This window comes from Microplitis demolitor, chromosome 1 (assembly GCF_026212275.2).
Source record: "Microplitis demolitor isolate Queensland-Clemson2020A chromosome 1, iyMicDemo2.1a, whole genome shotgun sequence".
NCBI classification, from domain to species: domain Eukaryota; kingdom Metazoa; phylum Arthropoda; class Insecta; order Hymenoptera; family Braconidae; genus Microplitis; species Microplitis demolitor.
The window spans coordinates 2,285,750-2,304,029 of record NC_068545.1 but is presented as its reverse complement, the minus strand read 5'-3'; the positions used below and the strand labels follow the sequence as shown (position 1 = coordinate 2,304,029).

Below are 18,280 nucleotides of genomic sequence, written 5' to 3'. Positions count from 1 at the left end.
GTGTAGTATTTTTTAAATTATATTAATAAATATTGTTTATTATATTTAAGATTTTATGATAGATATTTATATATAAATACGTAATTTATTAAACTAATATTAAAAAAAATAATTGAAAATGGATTTGACGATAAATCAAAATTGATTGATCAAACTAGGATTCTTAATTAATTAATATTTAAATTGTAGCCCTTTATTTTATTATTTTATTAAGGGTGAGGCTGGTCTCAGATGCAAAAGAAAGAGAATACTTTTGTGATTTTTTTTTTCAGAGTACCTTCTTCATTAAAAGTTTTGAAATTTGTGACATTATTAAGCATCATTCCAAGAATATTCTGCTAAATTTTCATTAAAAAATATTGAAAAACAAGCCAGTGGTAGTGGGGAGAGACGAGTCACAAAAAAAAGTTTTCATGCCGTAGGCAGGATAACTCATGCCTCATTTGAAATCAAAAAAACAAAAAGATTTCTCTAGTACATAAGTTTATCATGGATTTGAACGAAGGAATAAACAAAATATAAATTTTTGAATTTTTGGTTTGAAGGTTCAATCAAAAAACTCTGGTTTTTACCAAAAATTGCTTCTTTTGTTTAATTCAAAAATAAGTATTTTGTTTACTCCTTCGTTCAAATCCACGATAAACTTATGTACTAAAGAAATCTTTTTGCTTTTTTGACTTCAGATGAAGCAGTCATGAGTTATCCTGCCTACGGCATGGAGACTTTTTTTTAGGTGACTCGTCTCTCCCCACTACCACTGGCTTATTTTTCAATATTTTTTAATGAAAATTTAGGAGAATATTCTTGGAGTGATGCTTAATAATATCACAAATTTTAAGAATTTTAATGAAGAAGTTACTCTGAAAAAAATCACAAAAATATATTTTTTTTTGTATCTCAGACCAGCTTCTCCCCTTAAATAATAATTTTCTATGCCATTAAATTTTAAATTATTATTTATAAATGAAATAATAATAGAGATTTTGGAAATTCATATCGAGATATTAAATTTAAAAAAAAAAGTAAATTAATATTACGACGCGATTAAAAAATAAATCGATAAAAGAACGTCGTATCTGTTTCTGCTGCAACGTGCTCAATTATTATAGAAGTTCTTAAACAAACCCATGTAACAGTAATATGAAATCAAACATATACTGATGTAATTGATACAAAACTACTAAAAAAAAATAATAGAAAAAAACTGATAAAAAAAATAAAAAACCTCAAATTCAATATAATTTGATTTATAAAAAAATTTATTTAATACTTTTTTCGCTGTATTACAAACGACTAATCAATTATTCTAATTTATAAAATTGTAAACACGATTAACTTATTTATTAATTATTAATCACTGATTTTTTTGTACTTTGTCGTCAACTTTAACATCTACTTCACCTTTCAACATCATTTGTCGACGATATTCCTCTTGTTTTTCTCTCTGTTTACGCTTACGTTCTAATCGTAATTCTTCTTCTGTCATAGCTAATTAATTATTTATTTATTAAAATTAATTTTGTCACTAAATAAACCAAAAAAAAAAAAAAACAAATTAATTTATTTAATAATTTATTTACCTGTAGTTCGTGTTGTGATGTCTGTACTTTTAGACGGAGGTTTAATTAATTGTACGGTAGAAGTAGTAGTTGACACTCCGCTAATTACTTTTACTTCATCTTTTTTCCCTTCTTTTAAAAGGTCTTTTTTTTCTTCTTTAAAAACTTCTTTCTTTGCTCGTTCTTTTGGAGAATTGACGTCTAGTTAATTAACACAAATTATTTATATAAACATTACAAAATTAAATATTTCATTTTAAATTTTTACTTTCTATGTCTGTATTTGTAGAACTAGAAGGCTTTGGTACCGAGTTACTCGTTGACACTTTTGATATTTCCTTTGATCTCTGATCGCTTTGGGACAGTTTATTATCATTTGTTTTTTGTATTTTTGATTTATGTGTCACCGATAATATTTGCTCGTTTATTTTAGTTTCGATGATGCCGCCAAAGCAAAGGAGAGATTTTTTCAGCGCGTTTGTTATTGAAGACTGAAAAATATTAATAATCAATAATTAAATAAGTATAAATGGATTTTATTTATCCGAGGGGTACACCCAGACTTCCGTTCCAAAATCTTCCTCACATCTCCATTTCTTCACACCCAGTCTAAAGAAAGAAAAAGAAATTTCAAATAATAAATAACAGATTAAAGGAATCAATAAAAATGGTCATCAGCAAATTTCAATTCAAACATTTACACATCAACCCTGGTTGCCGTCAGTCAACTTCAAGCTACAGCCGGAATTTGAAATCAACTTAACAGCAAGGCTTGCGGTTAAATTGACAGCAGATTGTCTGTAACTGGAATTCAATATGACTTAAAATGATTACTGTCAAATAATGACAAGTTGATTGAAAATTTTACTTCAAATTGACGTCAAGTTTTTTTGTAAAATTGCATCAAGTTTACGGCCGCAATTTACATCAACTTGTATGTAAGTATTATCCAGCTAAGGCTTGTCAGAAACTTGTTTGCCGAAAATGTTTCACTGCAGAAACTTGCTGAGCTAAGTATGGCATCAGGGAATTGTACTGAATCTGAAGCTAGAAAATGCAGCTAAATATTACAATTGACGTCAACTAATTATCATTTTTATGTAATGATCCCTCCATTCCTTAATTTATTATCTATTATTCCAATATCTGGATCTTCAAGATTAAGAAAAAAAAGTTCAAATATAAAACTCTTTCCCGCTCTCGTTACTCCATTCCAGGAGCTCCGTTTCCTGCTCCACTACTTTACAAAAGCTCTTTATTTCTGACCCCTCTTTTCAAATAATAAATTTGTAAATAACCAGATAAATACTTACAACTCTAGCTTCATAAACAGCAGCACCTTTGACTGATGATTCAGCATTACTGTATCCCATTTCTTCATGATAAGTACCATCAGGTAATTGTACTCTTACAAATGCAGCACAGCCAATTAAATATTTTCCCATGACATATTCAACAAAGTCTGTAATTAATTAAGAAACAATTAAATATACATTTGTTTTATTTAAATTTAAATTATTTACCAACAGTTTGACTAGTGACAGCATGACTCCATTTCCCATGTCCGAATACTTCATTGGCTATTGATATTAATTCATTATATGTATGTTTATCATTATCCAGGTGTCCACGTGAAGAAATATCTTGCTCTGGTGAATTATCTGTTTTATGTGTCGGCTTCATTAAAAAAAAAAAACACAAATTAATTAATTAATTTTTTACTAACATTTTAAATAATATTTTTTTTTGACTTACCAATTTAATGCAAGATGAAAAACTCATTGTAATTAATTTTGAATAATAAATAATTCAAAAAATTTTAAAATAATTCATTTTGTTTTTGTGTACATCAGCGAAAAAACAAAAACTCAACTGAAAGTCGTTGACATTTTAATTTTTTTTTGTATTATTAGTATTATTATTAACTGTTGGTAAAAATGACAAAGATGGCGCTAGTGGATTATTTAAAATTGTAAAATACTGGAGAGTAATGAGAGTAGAAAATAATTTTATAAGGTTATAATTTAGTATCCCACGTGTCTGCTCCCAAGCACTCGTTGTTTATAATTTTTGTTCAATAACCAGATCCTATTAATAAACAAAAATAATTTTTTGTACATAAACCCAAGGTACAAATATGACGTATTAATATTTTATTTAACAATTAGAAATATATATGATTTATATATTGTAGTAAATAACGTAAGCAATAATGGCAGTTAAAAACTCACAGTGTAAAAAAAATCTAGTGATAGCTCAAGAAATAAAATTCGCCCGAGTACTCGCGGGTAATAATAAAAATGTGCGTGCGAAAAAATTGAAAAATTTAAGGTCATGGTTGACATTACGTTCCAAGAGTACCATTGGTATGTTGTGTTATGTTTTTTTTTTTTTTAAATTTTACTCCAATTATTTGCTAATTTATTTTTTAATTTCAGCATTCTCCGAATTAGACTTCATGAGAATATGGAAAGGTCTGTATTATTGCATGTGGATGTCCGACAAACCGCTGGTGCAAGAAGAATTCGCGGAATCAATCAGTCAATTGGTATTTTGCTTTGATTCAAAAGACGTGGCTCTGCTGTACACGAAATGTGCACTGAACACTTTGTCTACTGAATGGTTCGGCTTAGATCAATACAGAATAGACAAATTTGAAATGCTGGCCCGAAGAATAATCCGCCAGACATTTTTGATTTGTAAAAAAATGTCTTGGAATGAAGAATGGGTCGTAGGTTTTGCTGATGTAATTGATTTTATTTTGTCAAATGACAAAGGATCATTGGGATTCAGGTTCCATGTCATTGAAGTCTTTATGGAAGAACTGGCTAAGGTAAACTTATTTATTATCATATTTTTTAATTCAAATTATTCATTTAATTAATTGATTTTAGGTAAGCGAGGGTACTATACATGAAGATCTAGTTACTCAATTACTGAGACCATTTGCTAAATATTTGGGATCATTGCGTGACGACAGAGAAATTAGACATGTTATTAAACATATATTTAGGTATTTAATATTTCAATCTGATGTCGGAATGGATTATATGGAAAAATTTGACGCTTGGAGAAAAGTAAATTATTTATTTTCTTATTTTTTTTTATTTATATTTTATTTATTATTAATTGTGGACATAAATTTTAGGCTGGTTTTCCTATGGGAAGTATCAATGCAATGTCCAAAGTAGAAGTTGATGATGATGATGATCAAGATGATGAGAGTGGAGCTGAAGATGATGAGGGTAAAAAATCAGGAGATAAACCTCTTGATCCAAGAGCGGGCCGTGTAGATGTCGAATTACCTCAAGTGCCTTTTAATCCTGGTCAAATTGTTGAGTTATTAGAGGAGTACAAGAGGCAGCCGTCGTCGATTGCGAAAACACGACGGCAAGTGAAGAAATTGATTTATGAATTCACTGATTTGTCGCAGGGTGAAATGCCGATTGGTGTTAAAACTGTTGAAGTTTTCAAGAAGAAACCTAAAGATGTCAATCCATCTAAAGCCGCTGCGCGATTGCTGGCTTTTGAAGAAAAACTTTACTCTGACTCTAAGCTACGGCTGCTGAGGAAGAAGAAAAAAAAACGGGTTATAGAGTTTAATGCTAATGGAAATATCGATGATGATGATGATGATGAAGGGGATTTGGAGAAACCGAAGTCTAAGAAGCGAAAAGTAGCTAAAGATGAAGAAGAAATCAACGAAGCTCCAGAAAAAGTGACGAAGAAAAAAAAAATTAAAGAAGCTGTTTTATGTAACGGAGATGCGAAAGATGAATTGAAATTAAAAAAGTCAATTAAAAAAACTCAAGTGAAAGATAAAAAAACAAAAATAAATAAATTAAAGAGTCGGCGGAATAGTATCCTGAGCCAAATGTTTGATGAAATTGATGACTTCGCTGATTTCAAAGCTTCTGGAATAGCGAAGAAGAAGAAACAAGTAAAATATGATTTCAATAATAGTTGGGATGTGTCAGTAAATGAATGCCCGTCTACTCCAACATCTCCAGTCACCAAGTCTCCGGATCGAGATTCTCCAGCTAGCCCACCTCCATCTACACCAAATCTTGTGCCCGAGAAAATTTTAAATACTCCCGTACTCTCAACTCCGAACTTTCCCACGTTAAAAAAAGTTAAAACTCAAGTGAGTAGTTTTGCCTACATTTAAAAATAATTTATCAAGAGTTTGAATTTAATTTTTTTTCTTGCAGATGCCTAGTGTCGAGGCTCCAGTGACAAATGATACTGGATCAAGTTTAAAAAAACGTGTTAAAATTGTACTACAACGTAATACAGCTCAAAACACATCCGAATATATAAAACAATTACGCTCAAGCCCAGCGATTCCATTTGACGCCAACAGGAAACCACTTGCTGGTGTCCTCAAGCCAAGTCCGATATCCAGTCCGATAAATCCATTCTACAGAAAATTAATGTAGATAATTTTAAATAAATAAATTAATTGTAATTAAATATGGATGTCTTTTAAATTTGATAAATAAAATAAATAATTAAAATAATTTATTTCTTAATTATTTTTGAGGATGTGGTTAAGAAAAAAAATTAAAAGCCGTAGTCTTTCACTCAATATATTTTTTTTTTAATTTACAAGGATTTACACACATCTATTATTTTTTTTTCTTATAATTTATAGAGAAGGTACACAAAAAATTTACTAATAATTTGTAAACTGTTCAAAGATATAGTTTTTTTTGTAATTGATTATTTAATTATTTAATTAATTAATAAGTTAATTGATGTAGTTAATTAATTAAGTTGTGTTGTTGGTATTGATGAAATATATTATTTACAGTAAATATAGTAATAGTAATAATTAAAATTAAATCTCTAATTGAAATCTTCCAAAGAAGATATTTTTCCATTGAGATTTTTTAATCTTAATACTTTGGCACATGAATTCACTTCATTTATTACGTAGTTCGTAATATACTTTAGAAATTGAGAAAAATATATTCTTCTGACGCGATATATTTATATATATTTATTTTGTATTTTATTATAGTAATAATTAACTACATTTTATTATTTAATACTTTGAATCACCAAGATAATTGCACTATAATATGATAATTTCAATTTCAAATTTTAAATTTAAAATTAAAAAAAAAATAGTACAGTCATTAATTCCAGATATTTTTAAAAAACTTTAAAATTTATTTTGTTTGAATTTCATGATTTTAAATAATTTATAAAAACTTTAGATTGGATTTTAAAAAAACTGAGTTGTCAGTTGATTGTAACAGACTTTTGGTTTCAATTATCTAAGCTAATTACATTGACCTAAATATGAACTTTTTTCCTTTAAATATTAAATTTAAAAGAAAAAAATTAAATATTTTATTTACATCAATATCACAGTACTAAAAACCACGTGCATTTATTTTAAAAATAAAATTTTATCTAACAAAATTACTCAATACGTTTTATAATTTTCATCTGGACAGTAAGTAAATATTTTTCCACCTCCAGTACCAGCCCATCTCTATCTGATTAAACCCCGAGCTGAATAGCGAGAGTCCGATGAACAAGAGAGTGTGCGCCAGAGTCCAGAGTTGAAAGAAAGTCGAGGTGATGATCATAACAACGGACACTCCAGTCAAAAGTGTCCAGAATCCAAAAGCGGCGCTCAAAACTATACCCTGGGGCATCGGCCAGACCTCGTTGTCTTCGCAGAAGCACTTGTTTTTGTTAAACTTCTTGAGCATCGCTTCTTTCTGTCGCCAGCGCTCTTCCAGCCAGTGTCTGAGACCTTCTTCATCATCCGGAACTTGAGCAGAAGGAATTCTAGTCACGTAAAAATGCACTTCTTTCGGCATTTTACCACTGACTAAATCAATTTCCGACTGCGGCACGTAGTCCGGATAACCGATAGTGAGATCGTAGACAGCATCAAGATATCCAGTACGCTGTAGATGTCTCGCCAGATAACTGAAACCGGTTGTCTTTGGATGTAAAGTGTACTCGTACAACGGCAGCCCATTTTTTTTAGCAAATCTATCAGATCTTTCTTTACTGCTCGCTGTTAAATCCGTTCCTTCTGGGAATATCAATAGCTGCGTACGTCTTTTTAATGCTATCAAGTAGTCTAGTGTCCGTGACAAACGACCTTTATCTTCTTCCCACCTTCGTGTTATATAAAGGAACCCATTCATCTGCATAATCCAACCTGGTACGTTCATTTTATTATCAACAACCCAATAAAGTTTACTAAATTTAATTACTTGTAGTTAATAACTCACCCGGACCAGGTATATGACGTATAGGATCCTTCAAAATAAATTTCAATTTATGAGCAGCGATATTTGGCATGCAGGCTTGATACATCGCTGCCCACAAGAAGTTCCAGTCGACTCTCGTGCGATGATTCATCACCATTATTGCCGATTCATTAGGCAGGATGTGATCTCCAGATATTACAACTTTCACTCCGATCATCTCCAGCAGTGCCTGGGCAGTAACAGCAATTTTAACATAAAATAAATAAACAAATAAACTGGCTTTTGGAGTTATCAATCAGATACTGACTGTAGGATACAGTTCCCAGCAGGAAAATAACAAGTCCCCGCATTTTCTGAAGGTCGGAGGACTGAGTATCAGAATGGGCAGAAGAGGACACGCGATGAACAGGAAACCTGCTGCTATGCTACCATACCAAAGGGCACAGTACAAGATTCCGTACACCAGTCCACGCATCACAACTTATTTGTTGATGTCCTGGAAATTTTTTAAAAATACCGAGGGTTGTTAATTACTTATAAATTAAAAGCGTAATGTTTTTGTTTTAATTGAAGAAACTTACATGAACATCGACAGGGAAAATACGTCCCACATTTCACAGATCTGAAGCGCTGACTAAATTAACAGAGTAATAAAATTTAAAACTTGAAACCTCTGGCTTCCCTCCAGAGTTATAGACTGTTAGTACAAAAGTACCAGAGGGGCTTCCTCATGTCTACACACACCCATAACTATTTTAAAGCATCCCCTACTATTCACTACCTTCCTTCCTGCCTGCCTGCCTGTCTCTCCCTTTCCCTCTCTCTATATCTCGCGACCCTCAAGCGTACACACACTCACCCTCGAGAGAAAATCTCGTGGCAGGGATGCTGGACCCTCGCTGTGTGGACCGTTATTGATCTTTATATATAATACACATTGTATTATACACCACAAAAGACTTGTCAATACTTCCGTCATTTTTTTTTTAATAAAAAAAAAATTAAATAAAATGAACTGCGTGTACAATTCAATGGATTTATTTTTTAAAATGTATAAACAATTATTTCGAAATTATTAAAACTACTAATTAGACCAATTTATGCCTTTACAGCTGATAGCTTCATGATTACTCATATCAATTGTTTTTAATTAATTATTAATTTACAATAATATATAAATAAAATATATTTAATTTATAAAACATCAGAGCACCATTTACACTACAATTAAACTATTTAAAATAATTATTTTAATTACTAATTATTACACAAATAATTGGTATTTTAAATTCTATTTACGGACTTTGGATACTAAAAAATTACGTATTAAAAATTAATTTAATGGGAATGTCAGAATATTAAAATTATTTAAAAAGCGCATTTACGCGGTCATGATTTAAAAAAATTTTTTTTTTTTGTTATACAGTAAAAATTTGTGTAAAATTACATAACAGTGCCGTGGGTTTAAGTATTGACAGTAAAATTACTGATCAGCGACAGTATCGCAAAGCCGTAGTTTAATAAATTTAATATTCAATTATTATCATTATTATTATTATTTATAAAGTAGAATTGTTTAAAATGAGTGTAAATGTAGCAGACATACAATTTTTTAATTACATATAAAAAAAATAAATACTTAAAACAATAAAATTTAAAAAAATGCATGCACTGAATTTTTAATTCTCTAAATATGCATTTTTTTATTTTTATATTATAAACATTTAAATTTATTATTAAAAAGTTTTAAAAATTGTACGATGTCTGCTAACTTTACTATCATTTGTTTTTATAAGTAGTTGGGTAAGAGGAGAAGGTAAAGGAGACATCAACAGTAAGAAGAGTATGTTGATATAAGATTAGGAGCTTCAGATTTCATCGTTTCTTCTTTACTATTACATGCTGGAAGATCTTTTAATTCTTTAAGCAATTCAATAGCTTTGCCGTAGGACTTTGTTTTTAAATATGCTTGTGCCAAGAAATATTTGTTGGGTATTTCGGGCACCTTGACATGATTCTCTGCGTGCTCCAAATGTTTTATTGCCTCTTCATAGGTTGCTTTGGGTGCTTCTCCGAATAATGTTTCGCAAATCTATAAATATAGTAATTAAATAAAATGGATGATCCTGACATTGACAGACAATCAACAATTTTTTTTCAACAAATTAATTACAAAAAAAATTAAAAAAAATTATCAGACGGCGGCTAACTTTAGTATCGAATTATTCGAAATTTACAAATGCTTGAAATTTTTTCCAATAATTCAAATTATTATCAGAGGTAATTAGATTTCAAACACGAATCTACAAAAAATTTATTTTTGATTACTTTAAAAACTAATTGAATATTTGAAAGTTGATCAGAGTTTTTATTCAAATGGAGTAATTTAAAAATTTACAAATAATTCGATTCAAAAACCATTTGCATGCCCTTATAAAATAATTAATTGATTGATTGATGGTTAAATATAATTTAATTTAATTACTTTTCTTTCAAACCAAGTTAAATTTGAAACGCTGTACTGAAATCTTCCAAGTAAATGATTGAGTAAAGCGTCATCGGGACTTAATTTCAATGCTAATTTAACATGTTTTTCAAATTCTTTACCAGCTGCGAGTTTTTCTTTAGTTGGTAAATATTCAGTACGTAAACCAACAAGTAAAGCATAATATTTGTGGAGATCAACATTATCAGTATCGAGAAATTTTTGACAAGATTTAATACCTGAAATAATAAATAAATAAATGAATAAAAAAATTTATTAATTGATTGATTTATTAATTAGCAAAATAATGAACCTTCTTGTAATATAATATCTTGCTCTTTAGTATCAGTAAGTAAAGAAGCATTTTTAAAGTAAGCCCTTGCCAGTCTCCAAGCGACTTCAATATTGTCATCATGCCAAAGAGCCAACGAACGCAATTCCTCTAATACCTCATCATAAAATATTTCCTGTTCAATTTTCATATCCAGCTCGAGAAGTTTATCGAACAATGGCAGCATTACTCCTGCTGTCCTACATCACTAAAATATATAATCTTGTTCTTCATGATTTATAAATTTATTAAAATAAAAATAAAAATCCGCAAAATAAAAAATATCAGCAAACAAAAAACATTTTATTTTTATTTTAATAATAATAATTATTATTCAAACAACTAACCCATTTTCGAGTTCTTCATTGGCTACTTCATCATCAGAACAGTCATAAAATTCATCATCGACGTCTGTTTCAGTAACTGATACTCCATCGTTCTCAATATCTGTTTCATTTGTTGTTGTGTAAAAACTACTTGCTGATGTCTTTCTTTTTCTTGAATTCTTAGATTTTTTAACTCGAAGTTTTTCTTGTTGTGCTCTGAAATAATTATTTTTATTCCACCTAATCAACAATTAAATAAATTAATTAATTAATAGTAATATACCTCAAATTATCTAATGCTTCTTGTAATTCCGAAACTCTGCGATTGACATTTTCTAAATTATTCAACATTTGCTCGCGTTCTCTGTGTTCCATTATTTTTTGATAAATAAATAAGCTAGCGGCACCAATTACTCCAATTGTTGCTCCCAGAGCAACTGTTATCATCTGCGTGTTTTGAAACTGACTCATTGTGCCTAAAATTTTTTTTTAAATTTAATGACAAGTAAACATTTTAATTCTCAATCTTGAATAAAACCAGAGTAAAATGCTTACCTGCAAGTACTTAAACAATAAAAATAAAAAAAAAATAAAATAATCTTTGACCCACTTGAAATAATATTTAAATTATTCACATAACTTTGAAATACATCGTATGTAGATTAATTTAATTATCAGGTAAAAGTATGGAAGCAATTTACACGTCGAAATAAATAAAATTTGTCAGGTGCATTAAAAAAAATAAATTTTAAATTTAAATTTACAAAGATAGTTAGGGGTTTGTTGATTGTCGGTTTACTACTATTTCAATAATGTTTTACGTGTCATTATTGATAATTATTAATGTACAGTAGGTCAATATACACAATATTCACAATGTACTCAAAGGTGTTGCTGTTGCCAATGTTTGCAATATAAAATTTAGGTTAGAAAATTCTTTATATATATATATACATATATATATGTATTTAAATATATAGTTATCTTGCTTATCGGAATATTTAAATTATCTACTGGTGGTACACAAGTTTATCAACGAGAAAAATATATTTTTATTTATACTCAAGTTTATGGCGCGAAAATTAAATTTATGGATAAATTTAAAACTGACAGCTCGTGATACGAATCTGATAGAAACTTTTTAAATTTTCTAAGCAAAATTTATTTTTAAACACCTGAGTGTAAGATGACGATAAAGTTAACAGACATTTAAAAACTATTTGATTGTTTTTAACAAAAAATAAATATTTTGAAAAATTGCACATATAGTTTATGAAATTTTTGATATGTCCATTTTTTTTCCGTTATTTATCTGTTAAAAAAAATTTTTTTAATTTCAAATTTTTGCTAACTGCACTATTATGAGTATAAGTCAAGTTGAGTGAAGAAGATAATTCTTCCTGCCATGAATGAACACACAATGATCATAAAAATTTTTGTTAATCTTTATGAAGCCTTCTATCAAAAAACAAATAGACCAAGTCTAAAAATCATATTTTTTCATCTGAAAAAATGAAAAAGCTTGGTTGTTTTTTTGAATCATTCACCAAGGTTTGAACCTTTTTGTGTAAAATTGTGCAGTGATTTAAAATTTATCATTTATTAATAAATACTTTAGTGAAATAAAAATATGTAAAGAAATGACTAATACTTATTTGGTATAACAATAATTTTATTTAAATTTTCAAATAATTATTTAATTAAACCATTCAATATCTACATATTTATCAGTTTAAATTAACAGTTATAATTATAAAAATGTTATTAATTGCTATTACTTATTTATTCAGCTTCAATTATGTTTGTTTTAATTAATAAATAATTTGTAGTTTGTAATAAAAAAAATTTTAAACGATGAAATTGCTTTTGATTTTATCATTGGTGTCAATATTGTGCTGTCGTCTTAAATTAATTACAATATGTATTTAATTTTATAATTTATTCATTAATATAATTTTTAGGCTCTATAAATTCTTATCCACTATTGATTTGTTATCATTAATCTACGTGCGAAATTTATTTAGTATAAAAAATGGTCGAATTATTTCTTTCTTTCTCTCTCTCTCTCTAATTTACCGCGAGTTAATTAAAAAAATTATAAATCAACAAACACTAAAGGATATAATTATTTAATAGAACAATGAATATGTAATTAATAATTGATATTTTAAAAATATTAAATATATATTTAATGACCTGGACGAATGTCATCACTTTACATTTCTTCAATCTTAATTAATTATTTTTTTTAACAATTAAAAGGTACAACTTATTTTAATTAACTAATTACAATAACTAATCATTTAATTTATATCTTTTTTCTAATTATTATTACGTAAAAAAAATTTATTTTCTTCTATCTTATAAAACATTTGTAATTATAATTATTAATTAATTAATATTGCTGCGTTTGTCACAAATTCGTTATTTAAATTTTATACTTAAATATCAATTAACGATAATTAATAAAACAAATAAATTCATGTACTTTTAATTAAATAAATTATCTGATATTTACTATTGTGATTAATATCGATCACAATTAACGATGAATTGTAAAAAATGCGATCCACACATGTGTAAATTGGACACTATAATTTGTGATCTATTTTTAATAATAATGATAACAATTATTATTACTTTTAAATATGAAAAATTATGCAAAAACTTATTAGTCTTACACTGTAAAATTGTTATTGTATCGTTTTTCTGTTATCACAGATATGGTTTTCAGTAGTTATTAATCTATATAATTTTTATATACATGTATATGTATATATTTATCTATATGTTTTTTTATATTTTTATTTTTTTTTAATAATAATTATTTTTGTTATTAATTATTTTTGGTAATAGGTCTTTTATGCGTCAGATGTTAAATAGACCTGATTGGTTTAAAAATAATAATATAAAGGACTAGTAAACGCATGTATGGCATTTTAAAATTAGGAGCCATGATGCTGCTGATCTCGAGCAAACATCAAGTTTCTAAATTTGGAAATAATCTAGTTAATACAAAATAGGCGACGTCATAATTACTCCAGTACGCAGTATGAGCTGTCACGGTGTATAAATAGTTACGTCCTAGTCCGCCCGCTCGCAAAACGTAATCAAGTCGTTGTTCCAGTTCTTAAATAAAAAAAGACAATAATAATTATAACAATTGCTGATAATATTTATCTACTGACATTTAAAACAAATTTAGCTTTAAATTATTACATTAGTTAATTTTAAATAAAAACTCGTACTTGAAGTTTGTTAATAAAATTACCTTCGTCAGGTCTGATGATGGCATCGGGTGTAGGTGATGCGCCTTCTTTGCCATTCCATCCGGCTCTGACAAGGCCCCATAAGCTCCAGGAGCCTTTTTCGACAGTTCTGATTGGCGTATCGGTAGGACTTTCGGCCTCTTTGTCTTCATTATCTGTAAAAATAAATTATAATTAATAAAATAGAAAATAAATATTGAATATTATAAAAATTACCTGACGTAGGCATTGACTCGACGGTTCCTAGTGAGGGTGGCTGGTCAGGATTATCAACGCCACCGTACGGCAAAATAAGCACCGGTTCAACTTTGCTGTAATTTCTAACAAGCAGCGGCTCCATACGATAAGCGACCGGATCAGACCAATGAAAAATATTGAAAAACTTTTTGCACAATCCCGGTGGCATAATATCCCCAGGGTTAGCTGGTGTGCGTGTACGTAACGCTAAAAATACTGATAAAGGTGAGCCAAGACAAAATAAATTCTCGATTGTAAACTTGAGACCATCTGTTACAAGCAAGACATCCGGCGCCGCTGGTGATGGTGGTCTCGTGTCTGGTCCCATCCAACCAGTCACGATGTCGTAAACAATAACACAGCCGAGTGAGTGCGCCAGCACTGATACCTTTCCACTCCACCCAGGATGACGGCTTGTAAACATGAAATACAGACGATTCAACTCACGTTGCAACCCAGCACGGACTTCTCCGCCATACAGCGGACTCGTGTAATAAAGAATATCCATAGCAGATGTGTTCAATAGATGTCTAATACTCATTACGCTGTACGGCGTTATTGCGTCTACAATATCTCCGTCGAGTTTTAAAGACGACCGCCATTCCACCGGAAAAAATTCAACACGATGCGATGAATAGGGAAAGTATTTTTGCTTACACCAGTCAACGCAATCACGAAATCTATTAGAAAAAAAATATCTATATAGATATATATTTTTAATTAGTTTAATTAATTAATTTATTGATTATGAGACAAAAGGTCAACGGACTATTACAAAATAGATAAACAAAGTGATGATAATTTACTCACGATGCTGTATTTCGTATGATTTTACCGGTATCACGTTTCTGACCAATGCCATGGACAACAAAAACCAAGTGATCAATATCATTTGGCTTATCGTCCATTGTCGCGGGAGCCTTGTAACCGCGCTTCAGGCGATATCCGGTTGCTTGATAATTAATAGAAAATTCAATTTTTCAAGTTATAAAAAAAAATATAAAAAGTAATCAATCATATCTCCAGTCGGAGTTTAACAAAGTACTTTTTCTATATTTAAATGACTTGACATAAAAATGAATACATACTTTTAGTAAATCCTAATTTAGAGGTAACACTGCGCATTAATTTACTCGGAGTGTATTCACTGTAAAGCGCGACATCGTTAATCGCATGCCAATCAACATGAAATTCTGGGAAATGTACCGTGTGTAGAACTGTAATAAAAAATAAATTATGTAATCTTATGAATATTTTTATTCAAATGAAAAAAAAAATACATAAAATTGGTTGGGTAAAAAGTAAAATATTCCTACAGGTATAGGTATAGATAAAAGTAATTAATTAATAATTCAGTGGTAAATAATAAATTACCTTTATAGGAATGCGAGGGAGCTATTTCCTCAGGTGTTGACCCTGACGATTGTTTTTTTTCAAAAAGTCTTAAATGATTCTCCTCTATAACTTTAGAGTGTTCTATCTCCAATGGAATCCAGCTGGCGTCGTAATACCACGTGCCTCGCATGATTTCCCATTCTTCACCTTTTCAACAAACATTCATTTTATTTTTTTTTATTAATAAATACTCTCAATATATCAATCAAATGAATAATTACTATGTATTGAGTGTACGTAAAATGTTAATTCATTTTTTTCTCGGCATTAGAATACGCATTAATTATTTTTTTTTCTTTCTTATCAATAAAAAAATTAAATTAAAAATTTCTACTGCGAAAACACAAAAGAAATTATATGAGAAATTAGTTTTAGTAAAAATAGATAAATTGTTTTATTTATTGTTGTTGTTTTCATTGAGCTATAAATTTTTAATTGAATTTAAAGTGATTGAATAGAAGCAAATAATATCAATGCAACACTTGGCTTACATTACTGTTGCTTATTGCAGTGAATGCACCCAAAGGAAATTGGCAATAATAGACTCAAGGACGTTGTCATTTTTTTAGCATAAAAAGTCGGAGTTTAAAAAATGAAACGTGAAATATAAATATCAAGAAAAATAATATGACAAATAAAATAAAATAATTGCAATATCCGTACAATAAATTTAAATAAAATCAATGAATAAATTTAAAACTATCTAGAAATTTTTTCTCAAGGTTTAACAATCGCGTGATAGCTCTCCGGTTAATGTCAACAATATGTTGTTTTTTTTTTAATTCGTTATTAATAAAACAAATAATAGTAATAAAAACTAATAAGTAAACACTTGAAATAAATTATACCAGATATGTTTACTTGTTTGAAGAATAAATTATTTGTTTGTGTTTAGTGTTAAGTAGAATAACAATAAACCAAATTACCTGGCCAATAAATAGATACACATCTCATATTATCTAATTCGACGTCATACATTCCGCCTTTTACAACGACTCTCTCATAAGTATTTGAATTTTCATTGGTCTGGTTATCATCCTGTCCCTGTCTTAGCTGCCAGGCATTTTCAATTCTCAAGCTGTCGTACCCACAAAATTCAATCCATCTTTTATCAACACCATCCTTGTAAAACCATCTGACTTCTTCAGGCGTCAATGCGACAGCGTATGGTAATTCTGTTATTATTTCTTCCGCAATATCCATTCCATTTTCTTTGTGTTCATCTTAACATGCAAAAAAAAGAAAACTTAATATATATATATATATATAAATAAATATAATAATTATCAGTGCAATTAAAAAGATTAAACGACCAAGATAATATTTTATAAAACTACACGATAAACTTAATTAAGTAAATATTTGAATTTATTTAATTAAATAATCGGACAATGATCTCATATTTAATATAATTATTTTAAACTATAACCTATAGTCACACTACAATAATCTATCAATAAAATTTATAAATAAATATGTGTCTGAATGTAGCAGACATCAGAAAATTTTTAATTGATAATAAAAAGAGTAAATAATAAATAAAATAAAATTTTTAAAAATTGACATTTAAAAAATTTTAAAATGAATGGAGTTTTTTAAAATTATTTTGTAAATAAATATATAAATTACCTTGAATGTCATCAAGATCCAGTGATGTCTCACTGAAAGGATCGACAACAAAATTATGAGACATCCTGGCCACCAGAAAAATTTCCTTTATCGTAGATAAAAAAAAAATTTTTCTAAACAATGATAAAAAATACTCCGTAATCTACAATAAACACAGAACTACTTCATAAGTAATAACACGATGAATCATTTAGAACGATAGTGATACACTTTCTCTCTGCATTATATTACTTATTACTTGTACTCAAATAATCTTCCAATGTTTTTTTGTATATAAATAACCGTAGAATATTAATAACTATTTTCTGCACTGCGACAACGCACACGAATTATTGACAGTTGACATCAACATCAATCATTTTATTACCATGAATTAATCGGTCATTTAATAGGGGTTCACTGGATGAAAAAAATAAAAATAATAATGAATAAATAAATAAAACATTTAAATGTCATAAATATAAAAGACTAATACATTGTGAGCAATCGGCGATCAACGTCTTTATCTAAAGCGCTCTACTCACAATCACAACACTTGTAATAAAATAATACTTGCAACTGAGAACTCATGAGCATGTCGACTGTCGAGTAGTCAGCGTTTACTTTACTATTTTTCCTGGCTCCTCAAACTCCTCATCTAGGGTCTAGTATCTAGTTGCCCCTCTACTTTTCACCACCTACATTTCATTCTTACATCTATATACGCATGTACACATTTATGTCTACATATATGTCATATTATACATGTGTGCAGTGACCCCCTCTCTTTTCTTCCCCTCTATTACCACGTTTACGTAACTTCAATTACTT

General features: G+C 28.9%; 5 protein-coding genes across 7 annotated transcripts; 1 reads left to right on the top strand and 4 right to left on the bottom strand.

Moving 5' to 3' along the window:
- Positions 1-1,238: 1,238 nt before the first annotated feature.
- On the bottom strand, positions 1,239-3,478 carry LOC103568674 (DNA repair protein RAD52 homolog). Its single transcript, XM_008545633.3, has 6 exons — positions 3,315-3,478; positions 3,083-3,236; positions 2,873-3,021; positions 1,828-2,050; positions 1,581-1,760; positions 1,239-1,488 (listed from the first exon to the last, which is right to left on the bottom strand). The coding sequence occupies exons 1-6, from the start codon at positions 3,339-3,341 to the stop codon at positions 1,355-1,357; spliced, it is 867 nt and encodes a 288-aa protein (XP_008543855.1). The 5' UTR covers positions 3,342-3,478; the 3' UTR covers positions 1,239-1,354.
- Positions 3,479-3,564: 86 nt separating this feature from the next.
- Positions 3,565-6,073, top strand: LOC103568685 (ribosomal RNA processing protein 1 homolog). 2 transcript variants are annotated; one of them, XM_053741045.1, is made up of 6 exons: positions 3,565-3,688; positions 3,754-3,925; positions 3,998-4,392; positions 4,454-4,636; positions 4,708-5,703; positions 5,771-6,073. In XM_053741045.1, the coding sequence occupies exons 2-6, from the start codon at positions 3,772-3,774 to the stop codon at positions 5,996-5,998; spliced, it is 1,956 nt and encodes a 651-aa protein (XP_053597020.1). In that variant the 5' UTR covers positions 3,565-3,688; positions 3,754-3,771; the 3' UTR covers positions 5,999-6,073. The 2 variants fall into 2 exon arrangements, with proteins under 2 accessions (XP_053597020.1, XP_053596989.1); XM_053741014.1 differs by having other exon boundaries at positions 3,566-3,925.
- Positions 6,074-6,946: 873 nt separating this feature from the next.
- Positions 6,947-8,530, bottom strand: LOC103568696 (lysocardiolipin acyltransferase 1). The gene is made up of 4 exons (XM_008545656.2): positions 8,380-8,530; positions 8,106-8,294; positions 7,820-8,027; positions 6,947-7,746 (listed from the first exon to the last, which is right to left on the bottom strand). Exons 2-4 carry the CDS (start codon positions 8,271-8,273, stop codon positions 7,013-7,015), a joined length of 1,110 nt encoding a protein of 369 aa, XP_008543878.1. The 5' UTR covers positions 8,274-8,294; positions 8,380-8,530; the 3' UTR covers positions 6,947-7,012.
- Positions 8,531-8,892: 362 nt separating this feature from the next.
- Positions 8,893-11,848, bottom strand: LOC103568703 (regulator of microtubule dynamics protein 1). Its single transcript, XM_008545665.2, has 6 exons — positions 11,496-11,848; positions 11,224-11,416; positions 10,962-11,156; positions 10,597-10,814; positions 10,284-10,522; positions 8,893-9,890 (listed from the first exon to the last, which is right to left on the bottom strand). Exons 2-6 carry the CDS (start codon positions 11,409-11,411, stop codon positions 9,627-9,629), a joined length of 1,104 nt encoding a protein of 367 aa, XP_008543887.1. The 5' UTR covers positions 11,412-11,416; positions 11,496-11,848; the 3' UTR covers positions 8,893-9,626.
- An 875-nt stretch (positions 11,849-12,723) lies between these two features.
- Positions 12,724-18,217, bottom strand: LOC103568712 (phospholipase DDHD1). Of its 2 annotated transcripts, XM_053742855.1 has the most exons (9): positions 17,946-18,217; positions 17,471-17,869; positions 16,768-17,064; positions 15,821-15,988; positions 15,535-15,663; positions 15,257-15,398; positions 14,426-15,126; positions 14,212-14,364; positions 12,724-14,069 (listed from the first exon to the last, which is right to left on the bottom strand). In XM_053742855.1, the coding sequence occupies exons 2-9, from the start codon at positions 17,532-17,534 to the stop codon at positions 13,921-13,923; spliced, it is 1,803 nt and encodes a 600-aa protein (XP_053598830.1). In that variant the 5' UTR covers positions 17,535-17,869; positions 17,946-18,217; the 3' UTR covers positions 12,724-13,920. The 2 variants fall into 2 exon arrangements, with proteins under 2 accessions (XP_053598830.1, XP_053598832.1); XM_053742857.1 differs by having other exon boundaries at positions 17,471-18,217.
- Positions 18,218-18,280: the final 63 nt, after the last annotated feature.